Raw genomic sequence first — 20011 nt, forward strand, 5'->3', positions numbered from 1 at the left:
ATGTGCCTGTAATTTTGATTTTTTTCTAATTTTTGTTTTATTTTGTTTTTTTTCATAATTATTTAGTTCCTATTTTTACATTCGCAAAATCAAACACAGCCGATCAAACCATATGAAGACCTCAATCCAGAAAAATAAATGATAATCTTTGACTTAAGTATATTTTAAGAGGTAAGGTTGTAATAGTTTATTCCAGTCTTTTTAAGTTGACGGGTAACAGATTCAATAACCACACCATAGACCAGAAGCACCAGAAGTTGACGTCAGCATGAAGAGAGGAAACCCACCTACCGTTCGCCAGCCCCTCAAACCAATGACATCCATTGACAACCAATGTTGTAATTCGTATTTATTACTAAATGTGTCATAATCAAATTAACAACGTTGTTTCGGCTGAACTGCCATCTTCAGAGCCTAGAGTAAACAAGTTTATTATCAAGGTAGCAATAATAAAATAAACAAGAATCTACTAAACTATATTATAAGCATGGAATAATAAGTATAATTGGAATAAGGAAATTAAAGCCAGTATTATCTTGTAGTAATGATGAAATAACGAGAGGTTCAATAAAATATTGTTAGCCTAACTATGACACAAATTAGTAATATATATATATATATATATATATATATATATATACACACACACACACACACATATATATATATATATATATATATATATATATATATATATATATATATATATATATATATATATATATATATATTGGTAAACCATTACCCGTCATAGGCCAGACGTACGTTTCGTCTCTCACGAGACTCGTCAGTAGCCTGCCGAATAAGGTTTATGATAACACAACTCAATTATTGTAACCAAGGAACTTAAATTGAGGTGTAGCGACCAATAGGTAAAAACAACATCACGTTATTAAAAGGTTTAAGAACCCATTCATATATATATATAAAGTTAAAGAGAGAGTGAGAGAAAGTGAGAAAAAGAGAGAATGTGGTGCTTTTAAATGTGTGTGTTTGTAAATTTGATTTTTTTATCCAAATTTATTCGGCAAAAAAATGAAACCAAAAAGAATAATAATAATAGATAAAATTTTGTGCTTTTATTTTTTATTTATATATTTATTTTCACATAATATGTAATAATATAATATATTCAGTTACAAAAATGTTGCTTTTAAATCTATACAAAAGGGATTTATTTCTATATTGTGGATACCGTAAGGCAGAAAATTATTGAAGATGTAAAATAGGAAAAGTATTATGGGATAATGTTTGATTCAACACTCGACCAATTAATCCAAATTATTAGATATGTTCTTATCCAAAACAAAAATGTAGAGATCAGAGAACCTTTTTTAGAATTTTTTCCTCTTGCCGGAAAAAGACTATTGATATCACTCAAAAAATGTAGATATTATTGGTGAAGAGGGTTTGGATATGTTTCAATAATGTCAAGTGTTCATTATGGAGTTCAAGCCAGGATCCATCTAATTAATCAAAAGATTTTATTTGCACCTTGTTTAATCATTTGCTTAACTTGAGTGGGATTCGTGTATTTGGAAGCAATTTAACTTGTCTAACGTTTTTTGAAATAATTAAAATCATTTACAACTTCTTTGCCATACCAACTCTTAGGTGTGATATTTTATCAGAAACAGTTGGGATGGGATAGCTCTGAAACTAGCAGAAACCAGTTGAAGTGAGCAACATCAAGCTGTGAGACTTATAATGAAATCTTTTCGCAAATTACATAAGCAGTAGAAAAATCATGTGATCTATCGAAAAAAGTTGATACGAGAAGTTCAGCTCAAGTTTTAATGAGAAATAATCAAGAATTTAATTTTTTTGCTTATTTTCCTTTTTGGAACAGTACTCTTGAGAAAGTCAATAATACTTTAAAAAAATTTACAAATAGAAGGAATTAGTTTAGATAAAAACTTGCCAAAACTTTTTCTGCAGGAGGGTCGCAAAAATGCATCAAAATTTATTACAGAAATTTTGTAAGGTATATAAATATTGCCAAATTTTGCCAAAAAAGTCGATGAAAGTTGAAAAGAAGCTAAAGATGAAGCTTTAACATATATAAAATTAGAGTTAAGACTGTTGTAGATACAATTGTTAAGAAATACCACCGCATTTTCATTGTTATAATACAGTTATATTTCTTAACAAATTTATATATATATATATTTTTTTGCAGCGAGCCTCAATAGCCTTAGGGACGCCACTTGGAAAGTGTCAGTGCTTCTGAGCGTATCATACAAAATGGTTTCAAACAATTTCGTGCTGGTAGTATGAGCTTCGAGGAGGAAGAGGGTCACGGGCGACTATGCAAGGTTGATGATGATGAACTGGAGGCATCTATTGAAGCAAACCCAACAAAACTATCCGAGAAATTGTTGTTTGTTTAACCACATAAAAGAAGTTTTTTTTATTAAAAAACTGTTAAAGTAAAATAACTTAATGAATAGATGTCGCACGAGTTAAACGAAAATCAGAAACTTCGTTGTTTTGACATATCAAATAATAATCTTATTTTGCACAATGAAAAAAAAATGTGACCTGTGATGAAATATAAAAAAATAAATTTATGTCAACAAACAATTATAAAATTAAAATAATAATAATTCCGCATCACTCATCAATCATGCCTGTGACCAAGAATATTTTTGCATTCGAACACAGTCATTGCAACGTACAACCGCGCGACCCGCTGCTTTAACCACTATACTATCACACGTTTAGTTATTTTAAATTGCACCTCGAGATTGTATAGGTAACGATAACGATATGCTTAGTAATTTCACCGAGAACGCGCTCAAAAGCTTCTGCTGTGCAAATTTATTTTATATTTCATTTACTGTTGTGTCCACTTGTTGTTTGTAAGCCTCCAAGTGCCGCCTGGCATTCTATTTAACAACTCTGCCTTTTACGTAAATTCTTCAGTGAAATTTCTGTTGTGCTTCTGCAATCTACCGATTTTTTCATTCGTATAGCGCATTTGCGTGATATTCAACAGTGTTTCTTGACAAATTTTGTGAACACATGAGCCTTGAGGTCTAGGTCTGCCCCGAACTTCGTAAGTGATGGAGTAGAAGAAAAAAGGGGAGTTCTCGAAAAAATGACTAAAACTAGCAAAAGCAGATTTAGTCTAAGAATGGTAAACATAAAATGAAAAAGTGAAGACGAGTTGACGATTGTAGACAGGAACCTATACGTATGTGGGTCCAGTTGAAACATTTTATGATTATTTAGCTTAAGTTAAATTATTATTTGCATAATCATGTACAAGTTATTTTATATTTTGTAGGTAGTCTATGTAAAAGTACAAGATATGGATGGAGGGGAGTCTTTATTCATATACTTACAAGTTACAATGTAGAATTCAGGAGACCGTAGCAGAACGAGTTACGATTAGCCTACAGCTAATAAAATTTTTTAAAAATTATAGAACCATTAAAAAACATAAATCTTTTTTATTTTAAGTAGACAAAAATAAATTTTTCTTTTAACATTATAGAATAAAAAAACGAAGACTACGAAAAACAGGGAAACATCAAGAGTTTGATTATCATGTATTTATTAATAGAATGAATAGTAATTGTGTTTTAAGATTTATTTAAACAAAAAGTTCAGATTTGAAAAGGTTTTGTTCTAAATGCATTGAATTGCTTACTACAAGACACAATTAATAAAGAAATCAAAATATCGTAAATGTTTGGATTAGAAATTAGATAGTGGATGGTTAGTCCGCGTGCATCAGATCATAAAACAAATAACTAACAAATTTTTAACTTTGATTATTTAAAATGGTAAATGTTAGATGGTTTCTTGGTGTATAATAATTATTTATTTTCATTTCAAACTAGTCAATAGAAGATGTTTAAATTTTGGTGAATCGGTAGATGTCAGGGTAAGGGCAAAGTTTTTATCCAGGTAACAGGATCGGCAGTTGGTACATACGTCAAATTTATTTGTAACGATCAATTGCGGTAATGGTACTGCACACAAAATCAAGCCGGCTAAACGTTCTAAATGGAAGAGGATTGTTTCTTCATACAGGCGTCGACTTATCTACCATCAGCAACATCAAGAGAACTGAAGCCAACTTGTCCTCGGTGCCCCCGTTGTGTTAAACTCTGCACATCGGATTTTGGATTATATATATATATAAGTTTTTACAAAATGTTTCTATAAAAAAAACTAATTCTAATAAGAGCTAAAAATATTTATTATTCTGTCCCGATCTTTCATTTAACCTGCTGTAATCTCTTGTGGAAAGTGCCACCTGCTGTGTGATGGCTGGTGACTTCCAACATTCAAATACAACATGTTGTAGCAGTCAGTTTGTTGGCTGTTCTGATTGAATGTGTGTGCTTTCAAATGCTATTAACAGGTGTTTCAAAGACACCAGACCAGAAACATTTTTTTACATTTTTTATAATCAATCGATCGATCGATCAAATTTAGTTATAACGAAAAATTTAAAAATTTCGAAAATATAAAAAAAAACAAAAAAGGCGCATCATTTTACTAAACAGTAATATTTTTTATAATTAGTCAGCTAACAGGATGCTCTTAACTAATGTCAATTATATATATATATATATATATATATATATAAATACATAAATATATATATATATATATATATCAGATAATCTCAGTCTGATATATATATATATATATTTATATAATTTATAACTGAATAAAAGTTATCTATGCATTTAATACATAAAAGAGTGACAATAATTTAAAGAAAGTATTATTTTTTTAAAACTTTGTAAAAAATTAATTGAAATAAAATATTTTTGTCGATAACATGAGTTAGTTGGTTAAATGGAGGGTTGAGTTTTTACCAGTCCATGCCGTTAGTGAAGTTTTGTTAACGATAAATAATTTTATAACGATGATGACAAATGTAATTCTCACATGCACAGGTAACCGAATGTCCACAAATCGGCACCATTTTACATTACAGCGATGTCCCACCTCATTCTGTCTCTCATTTTTCTCGCCTGCTGTCTGGTTGTCTTCGTCCTTTTCCTCGTCGCTTGTCTGCACAGCAAGAAATGGTTCGTAATGTAATTTAGGAAATGAACAAAACAAATTAAAAATGTATCTATCAACTAATTCTCCGATGCACCAACATCACAATAACTGTGCATAAAATTACTTCATTTCAACTGTTTGCAGTTTTATTTCAATCTGCTGCTGCAAAACGAAAGGTGCATCAGAGTTAGGCCGGCTCTCATTTTTAACTTGCGTAATAAGTTGGGCAATCATTTGATGAGACTGCTTTAAAAAAAATTAACTGTTAACCATCAAATAATTGTACTTTCAAAGTTTTTTATTTGAGGAAAACCATTTGTCCACTTAAAAATTGATTAGAAAGGGTTTGGTGCTGGGAAGAAGTTGTTGCGATTTGAAAACTGTTCATGAAGAGTGCTATATAAACTACTTGTTAAAGTTTGTTATGATGGTTATATTCTAAACTTTTAAAACTAGCAAAATATTAGACAAGATTAAATATGTTTGACTTCGTAAAGGATTGATGGGTCATTAAAAGGTGTTTAGAAGGTTGCAGTTCTTCAATTGAATGTGAGTACATGTGAGTACATCAAATTAGTTGGAACAAATATTTCAAACTTAAACAAATAAACAAACAATATTGGATATCATTCTCACATTCCAACACTCTGGAAGGCAGTCTTGACATAGAGTACTCATAAAATATAGTTAAGTACTCAAGTACTTACGTGCTTAAGTACTCGTCAGCACTGCTAAAAATTACTTTCTTATATGTTTAAATGTACGAAGATGCGAGGAGCATATGAACCTAAGCTGGGCTCGTAACATTTTTTTTACATCAGTTACATATTTGATTACTTCTATTGGAGAAATCAGTTTGTAGTCGTGAGTTCATTAAATATTTGAATGCAAAATAATCAGATCACACATTGAGGACTTCACCTGCAGCGATATGTATTTGAACAATGATGTTAATTAGAGATGAAATGAGGCATGGCGTTTATGAGATTTCATTTGAAAGCTATATTGATGCTGAAAAATAATAGTGCTATAATTTTTGTCATAAATGTTTATATAGAAATACTAAACCTTAAGTTTGGCCTTATTGAATGTTTATAAGGTACCTATGCTGTGGTGAGGGGCAGGATAGCGCATCAAAATTTGTGGTAATTTTTTTGATATGTGCTAATTTATTGGACAAAATTTCAGTAAAAATATAACAGAAGATGTTGAAAATGGTGAGGAAGAAGCTGATAACACAAACGCCACACAAGCAGCAGTCCAAGACAGCCCACCAACTGAAGTCATCAGGAATAGGATCATCGTTGACAACACGCTCTGCCACTCGTCACACAATGACGATCAACAAACTCCAACAAAATTTGCGAGTTTTGTTGGTAGGAAAAAATACAAGATCTGTAAGATGGACAGTCATGAAAAGAACGAAAATGCTGCAAACATCAATAACATCAACAACCACTGCAGTAATGACAACCGGATTTCCAATGTTGACGATGTATGTTCATGTCTAATGATTAGTTTAATTGTTTTATTGTTGGGGCGGAATAGATTAAACATAAAAATTTGCTCGTGTCCTTTAATGATGAAAACAAAAGACATACATGGTAATTAATTTACCAACAATCCCAACCTAATAATGAATCCCCGTCTGAAAAAATTTAAAAATTATAAAATCATGTTAATGTTTTTAGAATGTGTCATTCATCATAATTCTATTATGAAAAGAGTAGCCATCTTTTCGAAATTTGTATAAAATTCATTTAATTTCTACTAATTGCATAAGATTGTGCATAAAAGCTTCTGCAAACGGCTTCCAAAAAATGCATTGCACGTGAATCTCAACTTATTAGTTAACATAGTTGTAAAAATGCAATAAAAATTATAAAAACACTATTAATAAATTATTTCAAAAGGAGTCAGATGTGAATCACTTGGATACCATTGGTAAGTAAAATTCAGAGGCGTAGCCGGGGTAGCCACCCACAAGGGGCATTCTTGCTTAGATTGAGGGTGTTGAATTTCACAAAATCATTAAAATAATTGTCGTAAAACTGTTGCAGCTCCTTTCACAACAGTTGAATTGGATTTGTTTTTAAAGTACTGATTTAAATAATTAATAAAAACATGTAGAATAAGCCTTAAATTGAGGCGGTCAATTTTTTCTTAATTTTAAATTCAACTCCATGAATATTTCAGGCTGCGCCACTGATGAAACTATTTATTATGCTAAACAATCTGTTATTTGTTTAAAACTAATAAGAAGAACAAACAAATTTTGTTAGTTTACAAAATGGCGACGACTGCCGAAAGGAAAGACAACCACAACTACGACAGGATCGAGGATCTGAACGACGGGAACGACGCTGCATTCACTGCAGGACTTCATACATTGGAGAGAAACTGGCAACTGGACGATAGTGATATTTATTCGTCCATCGATGACGTCAACAACGAACTCGTCAGCAACCACGAGAAGAAAAAGAAGAGTTATGACAATAGCGACGTCAACCTCTACAGTCCCAGTGCAGCTTCGTTTGAAATCTTCCACAGCCGGTTAGACAATAAACCTCTCGATGGCTACAATGATGACAACGTTGAAACATGTTTTAACAGCAAAATCATTCAAGATGTCAGTAGCACGCATTATTCAAACATTTTACTTGACGATCAAAATATGCACACGTACAACAGAGAACTCCCCAACTCCGCTGATGGTCATGATCCATGCTGCATTTCCACGGACAACCACAATAAGGACAAGGCAAACATAACTAAAGTCATAACTTACTTCATAGAGAAGGAAACCAACCTCACTAACATCAGTCACAATAATAATGATTTCTGCCCTAACACTAACCAAATCATCAATGAAGGACGTAGCAGCCCAACCGACGACATCATTCATTCAACCGCGGATAGAAATTCAAACAAAAATATAAACAACATTGATAACATTAACGATAACTTTAACACAACAGACAATATAACAAATCATAACATCAACATCATCAACCGTAGTGCAAGCAATGACATCAACATCATCAACAGCAACATATGCCACAACAAAGTTTTTCAGAATGGATGCAATTATGAAAATCTTAATGTATTACAACTCTATTCGCAAGTAATAAAACATCCTCCACCATCTACCAACAACAACTGCAGTACTGATAACAACAAAAATGACAGTAACAACCGCAATGTTTCAAATGAAAACATTAACAACAACAACGACACTAACAATGAAACTCACATTGAGACAACTAACAAAACAAAAAACGACATCAACAACAACGAAGAGACCAGACAACCAGAACCCAACACAGACAACGTTGAAAATATATACTCAACAATCGATGAACAGTGGTTGGCAACATCCAGCGACAAAAACAAAGACATCAGCATCCAGAAAACCGACCAACCAATCGTACCCCAAAGAAAAATTCACTGCGATTCAAATAACTCGAAAGTTACCATTAAAGATACAATTGGTAATGCTGACAGAAGCGTGGGTGCAAATGCTGCTTTGGCTGAGATCGCAACGCCCACCAACGTCGCTGGTCTGGAAGACAGGAAAAACACAAAAGACAATATAATTGATGAGGAAATTTTGGACAAAGTTAATAAGAAACGTGATGTGAGAGAACATGCCTATGAGGTTGTGGATATCATTAATATTAAATTCAAAAAGACCAACACTACCGCCAACGATGAAACTAGCAACAATGTTAACAACAACATCAACAACGACAACATTAACAACATCAACAACGACAACATCAACAACAACATCATCAACAACAACAATGACTTGAATACGATGGGCGAGAGTAGCAACTTCAGAAGCCACTCCGATGAAGAGGTCACCAGGCACGACGAAGCTGGCGACGACCATTACGACAACGCAACCAGTGTTATCTCGTGTTTAATTCATAACAGCAACAATTATGGTAATGATAATAATAACAACAACAACAATAACAACAACAACAATAACAACAATAACAACAACAAAAAGAACAACAATAATAATAATACTCAGAAAAATGATTATGATAATCGCCCCGTTGCAGCCCAACTTAATTACGTTGACGCAGAAAATAATTTGCTTGAAGAGGCGGCCCGCGTTCAATTAAAAAATTGCTGCTATGGTGCTGTTAATATCAATTAGTGTGTTGATAAAATAATTTTCTCTACTACTAGTAGTTGTACTAATATTACTTTTACTCCTACCATTACTACAACGGAAGTTTTTACTGCTACTTCTACTACCACTTCTACTGCCACTTCTACTACTACTTCTACTGCCACTTTTACTGCCACTTCTACCGCTACCACAACTGATACTATTGCCAGCACCATTAACACCATCCGAACAAACAGATGCAATATTAAATTACCATTCTAGGAGCATTATTTGATACAAATTCAGCAATATTGTAAACATTCACGAAGATGATAACATGGCAGTTAAGAAATGAGTTAAATATAATTTTGTAACTGAGGTTATACGTGTTTGTAGTAACGACAAGAGTTATTCTTTTCAATTCAATCTCAACCGCTTCCTGGTGCGTGCTGTGTTTTTTAATTCATAATTTAATGAATTGCATTAATGCACTTGAATGTTCCATCGAGATATCTATTTAATTGCTTAGTTTATTTATAATTGACAAGGCTTCTATTTATTTTATAATGCAAAAAATCTTTCACAATTTTCGGTTAAACAAAATCATGAAATAAAAAAAATCTTTTAAATTATTTTTATAAAAATCTGTCGAAATCAAATTGTGTGTACCACGTTCGCGGCCTGACGGTGTAAGGTTGAAAACGCCTTGAATGTTTTGCGGTGAAATCTGCAATGTGTGTGTGTGTGTGTATGTGTGTGTGTGTGTGTGTGTGTGTGTGTGTGTGTGTGTGTGTGTGTGTGTATGTGTGTGTCTTTTAACCATTTCACTACCTTGCCGCTCACTAACTCACTGACATCAAAAAAAAGAGAAAATTTTCAGATACTTTCATAAATAACCGTCCCACTGAAAGAACTTGCAACCATTAACATCAACAATATCAATATATCGTCATTCATTGCCTATAATGAAAGCACTTGAGTCAAACATTATTAACTTGCAGGATTAATAATAACTAACGAAACAATTTATTTTAATTCTCAATTTTATTATTCGGATCAGAAAATCTACATTTGTAAAAATTGAGTTATACATTTGTACAACAATAGATAATTAATTATGATAAGTGATTGTAAATTATAGTGGCGAGATGGTGATGGTGTTATAGTTGAGGCATACCGTCCCGACATTGAAGTGCTGGGTTTGGTTTGGGTTATTATTTTATTTGTTTTGGTGTGTGTGTGTGTGTGGTGTGTGTGTGTTTGTGGTGTGTGTGTTTGTGTGTTCGACGACAGTTTCAAAGCACAACAATTCAATTGCAGTGCAGATACATGAAAAAATTTGGATTTTCTATCGTAATTATTTTATTAATCATTACTTTTATTGATTATTTATTATCATTTTATTACTTTTTTGTTGTTTCATTAAAAAATTTATGAATTTATCAGACAATAAAATATTGTAAAATATATAGATGTACAAATTGCGTTTATGTATCCCTGTACGTATATATGTGTACAATATGTGTATTCTAGGCATGTATGTATGTATTTTAAAACATACGTACGTATGTATGTATTATTAAGAATCATTTATATAGCACCAAAATAAAAACTCTTAGAGTCGCTATCAAAAGTATAATTAACAAAAAATTTAATGTGCCTGCACATGCGCATACATATAGAGTTCCATAAATCTTCATGACAAATCATAAATACATGTATGTATGTACGTACTGTGCATACATGTATAGATATGTATGTATGTATGGTTCCCTTGTTGATAAAAGTTATGAGGGAGCTAAAATCAATTTCAGGTTCCAGTGTTTATTTATGTTCGGGGTTCCTGCACAGAAAGGTACGTTGTTGCTCCCTCCATAATACAAAATGCATTAAATCTTTGTAATAATATTGAAATGTATTGTTTTATGTAACGTTTATTCTCCGGATAGACGTAAATCTTGACAACTTTTGCTATTAACTGATTGATGAATGTATGGGTTTGCCCATCAGTTGGGCCAAATGTTTCAATGCATACTGGTGTAAACATTTTGGTGCTATCATTTAAAGTGGCATATTTTATTGTTTTTTTGTCAGACGCTTTTATCGCGTCGGTCCCAGCCTCTGTTGACGTGAAACCAATATCTTTCGGCCATTGTGTAGGGAAAAGTTACGTCCCACGCCAAGGAGCGTCCTTGGGCCCAAGAAACCACTGTGTATCCGTCAGGTGTGTAGTTACTATTTTCAAGCAGTCCTGCTGGCTCCTTTATTACCGGAATAGCAGCTTTTTGAAAAACTTTGACTAAAATATCATTCATTGCAAAGTGTCGGGCTTGCCTTCCTGATTCCAACCTAAAAAAATATTCTATGGTAACCCAGTGATTCCACCCTTGCACCACACTCTCTATCATACTCCGTGACCAGGGACAGCCTCAATCTCAATTCAAAACTCTCACGAACAGCGGCATCATCCATTCTGGTACCACAGGCTGTGCTGCGACCAACTCACTCCGAACTGCCATGATCCTAACTTTATCATGCATTGAGTTGGAGAGCAAGGATAGTCGATCAATTAAGCTATTCACTGATGATACGTGCCATTCTTTTTGCAGCACAATATTTATGTCAACGTCTCTTCCAAAAGCAGCTTTCCACCCTATGTATACCTTTGTTCTAACGTTATCAACATACACTTTATCGGTTGGCAGCAGCATATCTTGAATGGATATACCGTGGCAGCGGCTGAGGCCAAAAAAACAGAAAGTGCCAGCTCAGCCACGGATCCTAGGCCTAGACCGCCTGTGGACAGGGGCAAAATTGCCTGCAGCCAACCCTTATCATCTAGGAAAATGTTGAAAATATTTTCAAAACCATCACGTACGTTTTATCGAAGTTTTCTAGAATTGAGACCTCCGGGCCTGGACACGTTATCAAAAAATACGACATCCGGGGTAGGTAAGCCGTCTGCAACAAAAGCGTCAATGCATCGTGCTTTGAAATAATGGCTAGCCATTCTAAAACAAATTTGAATTTTTTTAATTTTGTCGACCAAAAGTTGTTTTGAGTTTCACCCTGAAAAATAACTGACCCTAAAAATTCTATATCGTTTTATAAAAGTTTTTTGATTTTATGTGCTGTATTAATTTTTGTAGATGAGTTAGTAAATATTTCACTCTTACTATAGTTTAATTTGAGTCCGATACTGGCTCCTTTATCTGATATATGGTTCATATCATCCAGGACCGAATTAATGTTTCCCCCCAACGAAATGTCATCTAGATATGCAATCACCAACCCTGATTTTAAAGACTTAACCAAACTGTCAATTTACATAAAAAACAACAGTAGGCCTAAGGGGTCATCCTGCTAAATTCCCTCGGCTGATTGAATGTCAAAACCGGAAAAATTTAACACAGAAGTAGAGTCATAGGCCGACCGGCAGAATTTATAGATTTCAGGAAGAGATGACTTTACGCACTTCAATATATGATCACGTCTGAGTGAATTGAAGGCGTTTTAAAAATCTAAATTCAACAAACATTTGCCATCTCTCATATGGTCCGTAAACCTTTGTACAAAATGAACTGCCCCTTCAGCTGGCCATTTACTCCCACCCCAACCTGCTGTGGTTGAAAAATTGGCAAAACCTTGTCTTTGATTTTTGCCAGTGCAAATTTTACAGCGAGACGTCTCCATAGGCAGCCGACAGCAATTGGTCATATACCGCCATCCTTTTTAAAAAGCGCTAATAGTCTTCCCCCGAAAAGGTAAGGTGCAACCTCGGCAGGGCAGTCGCCATTTAAAGGCAAATTAATGAAGGCGGTAATGCCATTGATGAGATCCAGAGAATCATAAATCGTTTTTTGAAAAAATCACATCTTTCAAATGTTTGGGGGTTAGGCCGTCTCTGCCACCCGAAGTGCCTTTTAGAAACGACCTCAAGCATCTCAAGCATGCAAAAATTTGTTAAGATGTAACCGAAACACCCGAGTCTTTTTTTAGGAGGACTTGAAGCTCTGTCAATCGGTGTCTTTGGGTGTTTCTCAATTAGGGAGTTTACAGTATCTTCGGAAGCAGGAGCCATCGAGTCGGTTGAAGAAAATAACTGCATAGCTTCCTCACTTTGCCTTTTTCAATTTTAGATTTTACTGAGGAAATTAACTTTGACTTGGACGATTTTACTTTCCCAATATTAATAATTGGCTCCAAATATTCCGCCATTTTTTCTACCGGGCAGTTGAAGAACTCATCAATTTTTTGGTTAACAATCGTCACCGGACTATGGCGTTTGCCGCCACGTAGGCTTTTCCTCAAAATTATGACTGGCAGAAATAACAGCCTAAACCAAACTATTTGTAGATTTGGTTTTTCCCAAATTTCTTTGAGCTGTTTACATAACAACTGACCAAATTTTAATCTAGTATGTTTTGGGATGTGGTCGTATAGCTTAAAGTTAGCAGATTTCCTGAAAAAATTATCCGCTAAATTGACTTTGGGTCCCGATGGCGAGACAGCAATCTTGGCCAACACATTTACCAAATGATTACCCAATAATTTCCTTTTATTCGCAGCAAGAGGTTTCATAAGAGAGCCGGCTAATTCCGAGCATTTGGTTTTGCCTCCATGTATTACAAGGGTTCCGTCAGGGCGTGAACAGAAATGTTTATAACAGATAAGACATCGAGTGAGCAATTGTCTTTTGAATTTTGGCTCAGAGACATGTGGGGTATTGTAAGGGCGGATTATAATAGCAGGCTGAGCAAGGGGCCGCAACGAAGATGAGGGGCTTAAAACCAGGTGTCGAAACAAACCAGAAAGACTGAAGAATACAGCCAAAATGTGGCAATGAAATGATGAAATGTTGGAAACATATGTGAAATGGAAACAAAGTAGGAAATTTTGGCTATGAAAGTAAGGGAGATATGACCGAAAATGTGATTATAAAATTGAGGTATTGTATGTATGTATGTATGTATGTATGTATGTATGTATGTATGTATGTATGTATGTATGTATGTATGTATGTATGTATGTATGTATGTATGTATGTATGTATGTATGTATGTATGTATGTATGTATGTATGTATGTATGTATGTATGTATGTATGTATGTATGTATGTATGTATGTATGTATGTATGTATGTATGTATGTATGTATGTATGTATGTATGTATGTATGTATGTATGTATGTATGTATGTATGTATGTATGTATGTATGTATGTATGTATGTATGTATGTATGTATGTATGTATGTATGTATGTATGTATGTATGTATGTATGTATGTATGTATGTATGTATGTATGTATGTATGTATGTATGTATGTATGTATGTATGTATGTATGTATGTATGTATGTATGTATGTATGTATGTATGTATGTATGTATGTATGTATGTATGTATGTATGTATGTATGTATGTATGTATGTATGTATGTATGTATGTATGTATGTATGTATGTATGTATGTATGTATGTATGTATGTATGTATGTATGTATGTATGTATGTATGTATGTATGTATGTATGTATGTATGTTTCAACGAACAAAAAATAACAGCTAAAAAACGTGGTCGAATATTTTAAAAATAATAAATAAAAGTAAAGATGATAAAAATGAAAAGTTACTAACCTCAGATGAACAGGTTTTAGTCAATCCTGAAGATGCACTTAACAAACACTTCATAAGCCTAGCTCCAAATTTGATGAAAGATTTTACGAAAAATTCTGAATGGAAGCAAATAATGCACCATAAACTTTCAAATTCCTTTTTTTGTCTTGATACCTCATTTGAAGAAGTTGTCGAGACGGCAAAAAGTTTACGACCAAAATATTCAAGTGGTGTTGATGACATTCCTTCAAAAATTGTTATTTCCACAATCAACTCAACAGCTCAAATTTTGAGCTATCTGGTAAATTTTTCATTTGCGACAGGCATATTTCCTCAATGTTTCAAAGTGGCAAAAGTAATTCCAATAGCAAAGCAGACAGGTAATACCGATATAACCAACTATCGACCTGTAGCGTTACTACCGGCCTTTTCAAAAATTATGGAAAAATTGATGTACAAAAGAATTGTCAATTTTCTTCAAAAGTATAACATAATTTCAGACTCTCAATTTGGCTTCCGTGATAAACACTCAACAGAGTTGGCAATCGTGGAGTTGATCCGTAAAATTGGGAGTAGCTGCAGAAAATAAAAACTTTGTCGTTGGAACTTGCATCGATCTGTCAAAAGCCTTTGACTGCATCGACCACAGCATTTTGATGGAAAAGTTAAATTATTATGGAATCCGTGGAACACCCCTAAGATGGTTTAGTAAGGCTATGGTATCCAAATTCATCAACCCTTGCCCCACATGCACATTCGTATTCGGTGACGATCTGGGCTTCGAGTCTCAAATCCAGGCTCACGCGAACACAAGAGTCATCCAATCTAGTGCCGCAGGAGGTGTTGGGTAGCGCTCTCAACCAGGTGGAGCCCAACTCGCTTTTGACAGCCATGATTCTAGCCTTGTCAAAAGTAGAGCTATTCAGTTGCAGCCATCGATCAACTGATCTATTAAGACAGGGGGCGATCCAGTGGCGATCGAACGCAACCACATCTCCGTTGGTAGCGCGCCACATGTCGTATACTTGCATTCTGAAGTTATCGACATAAATCCCATCCCTCGGCAACATCGGATCTTGGAGGGCCACCGTGGCAGCAGCAGAAGCCAAAAAGGCAGAAGGTGTAGCTCAGCCGCGGAACCCAAACCCAGACCACCAACACATATAGGCAGCGTCCCCTGCAACCAATTTTTTTGATCGAGTGTTATGTTGAAGATGGACTGGAATGCGTCACGGAGATGATCGTCAAAACTATTGAAGATCGAAACATCCAACAGAGGGGATGTTCTCAAAAAATAAACAAGACGAGGCAAAAATGCAGCTTGTAATAAAAGGACTATTGCATCACGTCTATTGATGATATTTAGCCTTTGGGTGATAAGTTTAGTTTTCAAATTTTTTAGCTATGGATATGTTTTGGCTTTCACCAGGAAAAATTATTAAGCCTAGTAGAAAATCAATCTTGTTTTTTTCAAGAATTTTAATTGGATATTTAAGGTTAAGTGTAATAGGTTTGTTCATATACAACTCGCATTTTTCAAAATTAAGTTTTAAGCCTATGTTAATTTATGAATTTATAATAGTATTAAGGTCGTTCAAAACGGACTCGACATCACCTCCCAATGAAATGTCGTCTAGGTAAGCAACAATGAATTTGGATTTTAGCGTTTTAATTAGTGGGTCAACAGAGAGTGCAAAAAGAAGGAACCCAGAGGATCTCCCTGCTGAACACCCTTAGCTGACAGGATCCTAGTGTTGCCGAAGGACAGGAAAGAAGACAAGTCATAAGCCGAATAACAAAAATTGAAAATCTTCGGCAGAATGGATTTGGTGCAGTTCAACATATGGTCGTGTCTTAGAGTATTAAAAGCGCTGGAGAAATCCAATTTGACCAAACACTGGCCATCACGCATGCCATCCAAAAATCGTCTCACTGCATAACAAAAATTGAAAATCTCCAGCAGAATGGATTTGGTGCAGTTCAACATATGGTCGCGTCTTAGAGTATTAAAAACGCTCGAGAAATCCAATTTGAGCAAACACTGGCCATCACACATGCCATCCAAAAATCGTCTCACTGCATGTACCGCTCCCTCTGCCCCACCACTGACGCCGACACCCACCTGTTGCGGCTGCAAAATTGTATGCATGCATGTATGTATGTATGTATGTATGTATGTATGTATGTATGTATGTATGTATGTATGTATGTATGTATGTATGTATGTATGTATGTATGTATGTATGTATGTATGTATGAAAAAATGAACATTATATGCATGTATGTATGAGCCCACGTTTAAAAAACAACAGTTATAAAAACCATCATTTTGTCCCAACTCGCTTGTTAATGCTAGTTTATGGGTCTCGTATAGAAGGGTATTTGGCTATATTTTTTAAAATGCTGAAAGCATTATATATTTGTAACAATAGAGAAACATTTTATTGTATATAAATCTCATCATTTGGATCGCAAGATATTTCAACTATTTTTGAGCTTATATTATCAATAAAAAATTATTTTTCTTTATCAATGGATTCAAACGTTTTAATACATGTTGGCAAAAAACGTTTTGTATTGTCATTTAAATCTTTATATTCATTATTTCTAAAATCTGCAGCTTTAAATGCAGCCGAACCAGATTCAACAAATGCGTAGGTTATATACCTTTTGGCTTGCGCATGGGGAACGTCACATCCTACGTCAAACAACAACCACGAGACTTAGAGTGTAACCATCTGGTCTGTAATTACTTTTAGAAACTAGGCCTGCAGGTTCTTTTACGGTGGGTATGTTAGCTATCTGAAAAATTCTACATAGGTAATCATTCATAGCCGTATGTCGTGTCTGTCTGCCAGAACCCAATCTGCACGACAGACTATGATGGCCCAATGGAAAAGCGTCGGTACCCCATAAAACCCTGTATCCAGAAATCACCGGCAATTTAAGTCTACGACAAAGACTTACTCTGATGGATGCATTTTTCAGTCTAGTACTACACGCGGTGCTAGGAATTTCGATTTCGCTCTTTACAGCCATCAATCTGGCTTTATCTTGATGGGCTAGTGGTTAAGGTCACCTGAAACTGTTTCGCAGTAACCGGGTTTGAATATGACAAAATATGACAAAAAGACTCCCGCATATCGCATACTTCGTTTGTAATGCGTCGTTTAGCATGTATTCATATACGATGTTTGTGGCGTATTGTTGAATCCTCTGAACTTTTTTTTCAACCTTTCACCTTGAGGCGAAACATTCTGCTTTACCGTTCGAACATTTGAACTATCCAAGAATGGATCAGGCGTCAATTATGTAGCCATATATGGAACACCAATAATTAAACATTTTAACCCTCAGGTGGTTTTCCAATACCCTATTGTCAGGCAGCATTTTAGCTTGAAGGGTCGCCGTGGCCGCGTCTGAAGACAAAAAAGCAGATGGTGCAAAAATCAGCCACGACGCATGTATGTATGTATGTATGTATCTATGTATGTATGTATGTATGTATGTATGTATGTATGTATGTATGTATGTATGTATGTATGTATGTATGTATATATGTGTGTGTGTATGTATGTATATATGTATATGTGTATGTATGTATGTATGTATATATGTATGTATGTATGCATAAAACATTTGTTAAAATTTCCCTTTAAATCACCAGCAACAAATCTTACGTACGTGAGCAAACTGTTGTAACGTTACATGCTGTTGTATTCTCAACATTTAAGTTTAATAAATTCAGAAGGTGAAAATGTTTGAAGGTCATGTTATCATGAACGTTCATCATGCGTGAATGTGTGTGAAATTGGCCACTGCATACGAAGACTTCTTTTGCGTTCAAATGCGGTCACTGCATGGCGGGATCGAGTCTCTTTCCTCATTGCAATATCACTACTGAACTCTTAAGTTAAATTAAAATTAAAAAATCACACGTGTATTAAATAACTGTTAAATTTTAATCGATGTATTTTTTAATCTAAAAAACATGAAAAGATAATTTATACATTAGTTACTGTTAAATATTTCGGTAAAATTTTTAGAATATAGTCTGTTCCTTGTACGTGTGTTTGGATTAATTTTTCCCATATTTTATAAATGTTTATTTAATAAAGTTACTGTTAAACTTCGTTAGATTTGTTTGATCAGCAAGTTAGCTCAGACGGGGTGTGTCATTTCCCACTCTGTTGTCGCGGGCTGGTCTGTCTGTCCGTTACTCATCATCGAATCGACTTATCATGAACGTCGTGGGGCATGCGGGTCAGATATACTAACGCTAGGTGGCTTGGCGGGGACGTTACATACCTAGCTGCACAAATGTTCGATCGAAAATAATAAGCAAAAACATTTTGTAAACAGTTGTGTCTTTGCCAGAACTGCATTATTAAGAACGACAAATTTAAATAATTTTTACTATTAATTATTGCTGGTATATGCGTGCTGAAAAAATTTTTCGTATAATTTCAATGTCCCTTCTGATAGATTTTGAATTAATTTCGGTAAATTCAAAATTTTATGTTTTAAATCATTTCCTATCTATTTGGAATTGGGAAAATGTAAATGACACTGAAATTTAAAATTTTATTCAAAATCCAGCTAAACAAAAGTCATCACCTTTCTAAGAAATTAAGTCAGTTTCAAATTAAATCGCCAGCCGATAGATGACTGTTAACTTGTACCAGACGATCATCGTTAATGCGCAGTTCATTATATGTTATTATTATTTCTCAGCACGTATTCCAAAATAAAATTTCAAATTAAAAGGATTTTACCATATAGAACGTGTGATTCATTCAACGCACTCTAACACCACACCACACGAAATAATTTAAAAATTCGTTATTCATGCTGTTTTTATTTTTATGCTACGTTCAAAATTATTGTTTTTTTAAACAGACTACGTAATTACGTATTTTTCTTGACTGACTGCAGTGTGCAAACAAATTAAAATCATTCAGAAGTGGTTTTCACGTCAACTCGCTTTACGTGCCTACCTACGAACAACCTTTGTATGTTCTCTCCTGACATACAAACATATATACACACACACACACACACACACACACACACACACACACACACACACACACACACACACACACACATATATATATATATATATATATATATATATATATATATATATATATATATATATATATATATATATATGTGTGTGTGTGTGTGTGTGTGTGTGTGTGTGTGTGTGTGTGTGTGTGTGTGTGTGTGTGTGTGTGTG

General features: G+C 34.3%; 4 protein-coding genes across 4 annotated transcripts; 2 read left to right on the forward strand and 2 right to left on the reverse strand.

Moving 5' to 3' along the window:
* Window positions 1-4962: 4962 nt before the first annotated feature.
* On the forward strand, window positions 4963-7135 carry HELRODRAFT_172697 (hypothetical protein; the record flags this gene model as incomplete). The annotated part of the gene is made up of 4 exons (XM_009019356.1): window positions 4963-5054; window positions 6220-6526; window positions 6945-6975; window positions 7092-7135. The coding sequence occupies 4 exons, from the start codon at window positions 4963-4965 to the stop codon at window positions 7133-7135; spliced, it is 474 nt and encodes a 157-aa protein (XP_009017604.1).
* Window positions 7136-7321: 186 nt separating this feature from the next.
* Window positions 7322-9202, forward strand: HELRODRAFT_172698 (hypothetical protein; the record flags this gene model as incomplete). Its single annotated transcript, XM_009019357.1, has 1 exon — window positions 7322-9202. One exon carries the CDS (start codon window positions 7322-7324, stop codon window positions 9200-9202), a length of 1881 nt encoding a protein of 626 aa, XP_009017605.1.
* A 2045-nt stretch (window positions 9203-11247) lies between these two features.
* HELRODRAFT_172699 (hypothetical protein) lies at window positions 11248-12167 on the reverse strand (the record flags this gene model as incomplete). The annotated part of the gene is made up of 3 exons (XM_009019358.1): window positions 11248-11506; window positions 11821-11995; window positions 12065-12167. 3 exons carry the CDS (start codon window positions 12165-12167, stop codon window positions 11248-11250), a joined length of 537 nt encoding a protein of 178 aa, XP_009017606.1.
* A 786-nt stretch (window positions 12168-12953) lies between these two features.
* On the reverse strand, window positions 12954-15785 carry HELRODRAFT_172700 (hypothetical protein; the record flags this gene model as incomplete). The annotated part of the gene is made up of 3 exons (XM_009019359.1): window positions 12954-13170; window positions 13317-13909; window positions 15507-15785. The coding sequence occupies 3 exons, from the start codon at window positions 15783-15785 to the stop codon at window positions 12954-12956; spliced, it is 1089 nt and encodes a 362-aa protein (XP_009017607.1).
* Window positions 15786-20011: the final 4226 nt, after the last annotated feature.

The sequence above is a fragment of the Helobdella robusta genome (genome assembly GCF_000326865.2).
Source record: "Helobdella robusta unplaced genomic scaffold HELROscaffold_24, whole genome shotgun sequence".
Lineage (NCBI taxonomy): Eukaryota > Metazoa > Annelida > Clitellata > Rhynchobdellida > Glossiphoniidae > Helobdella > Helobdella robusta.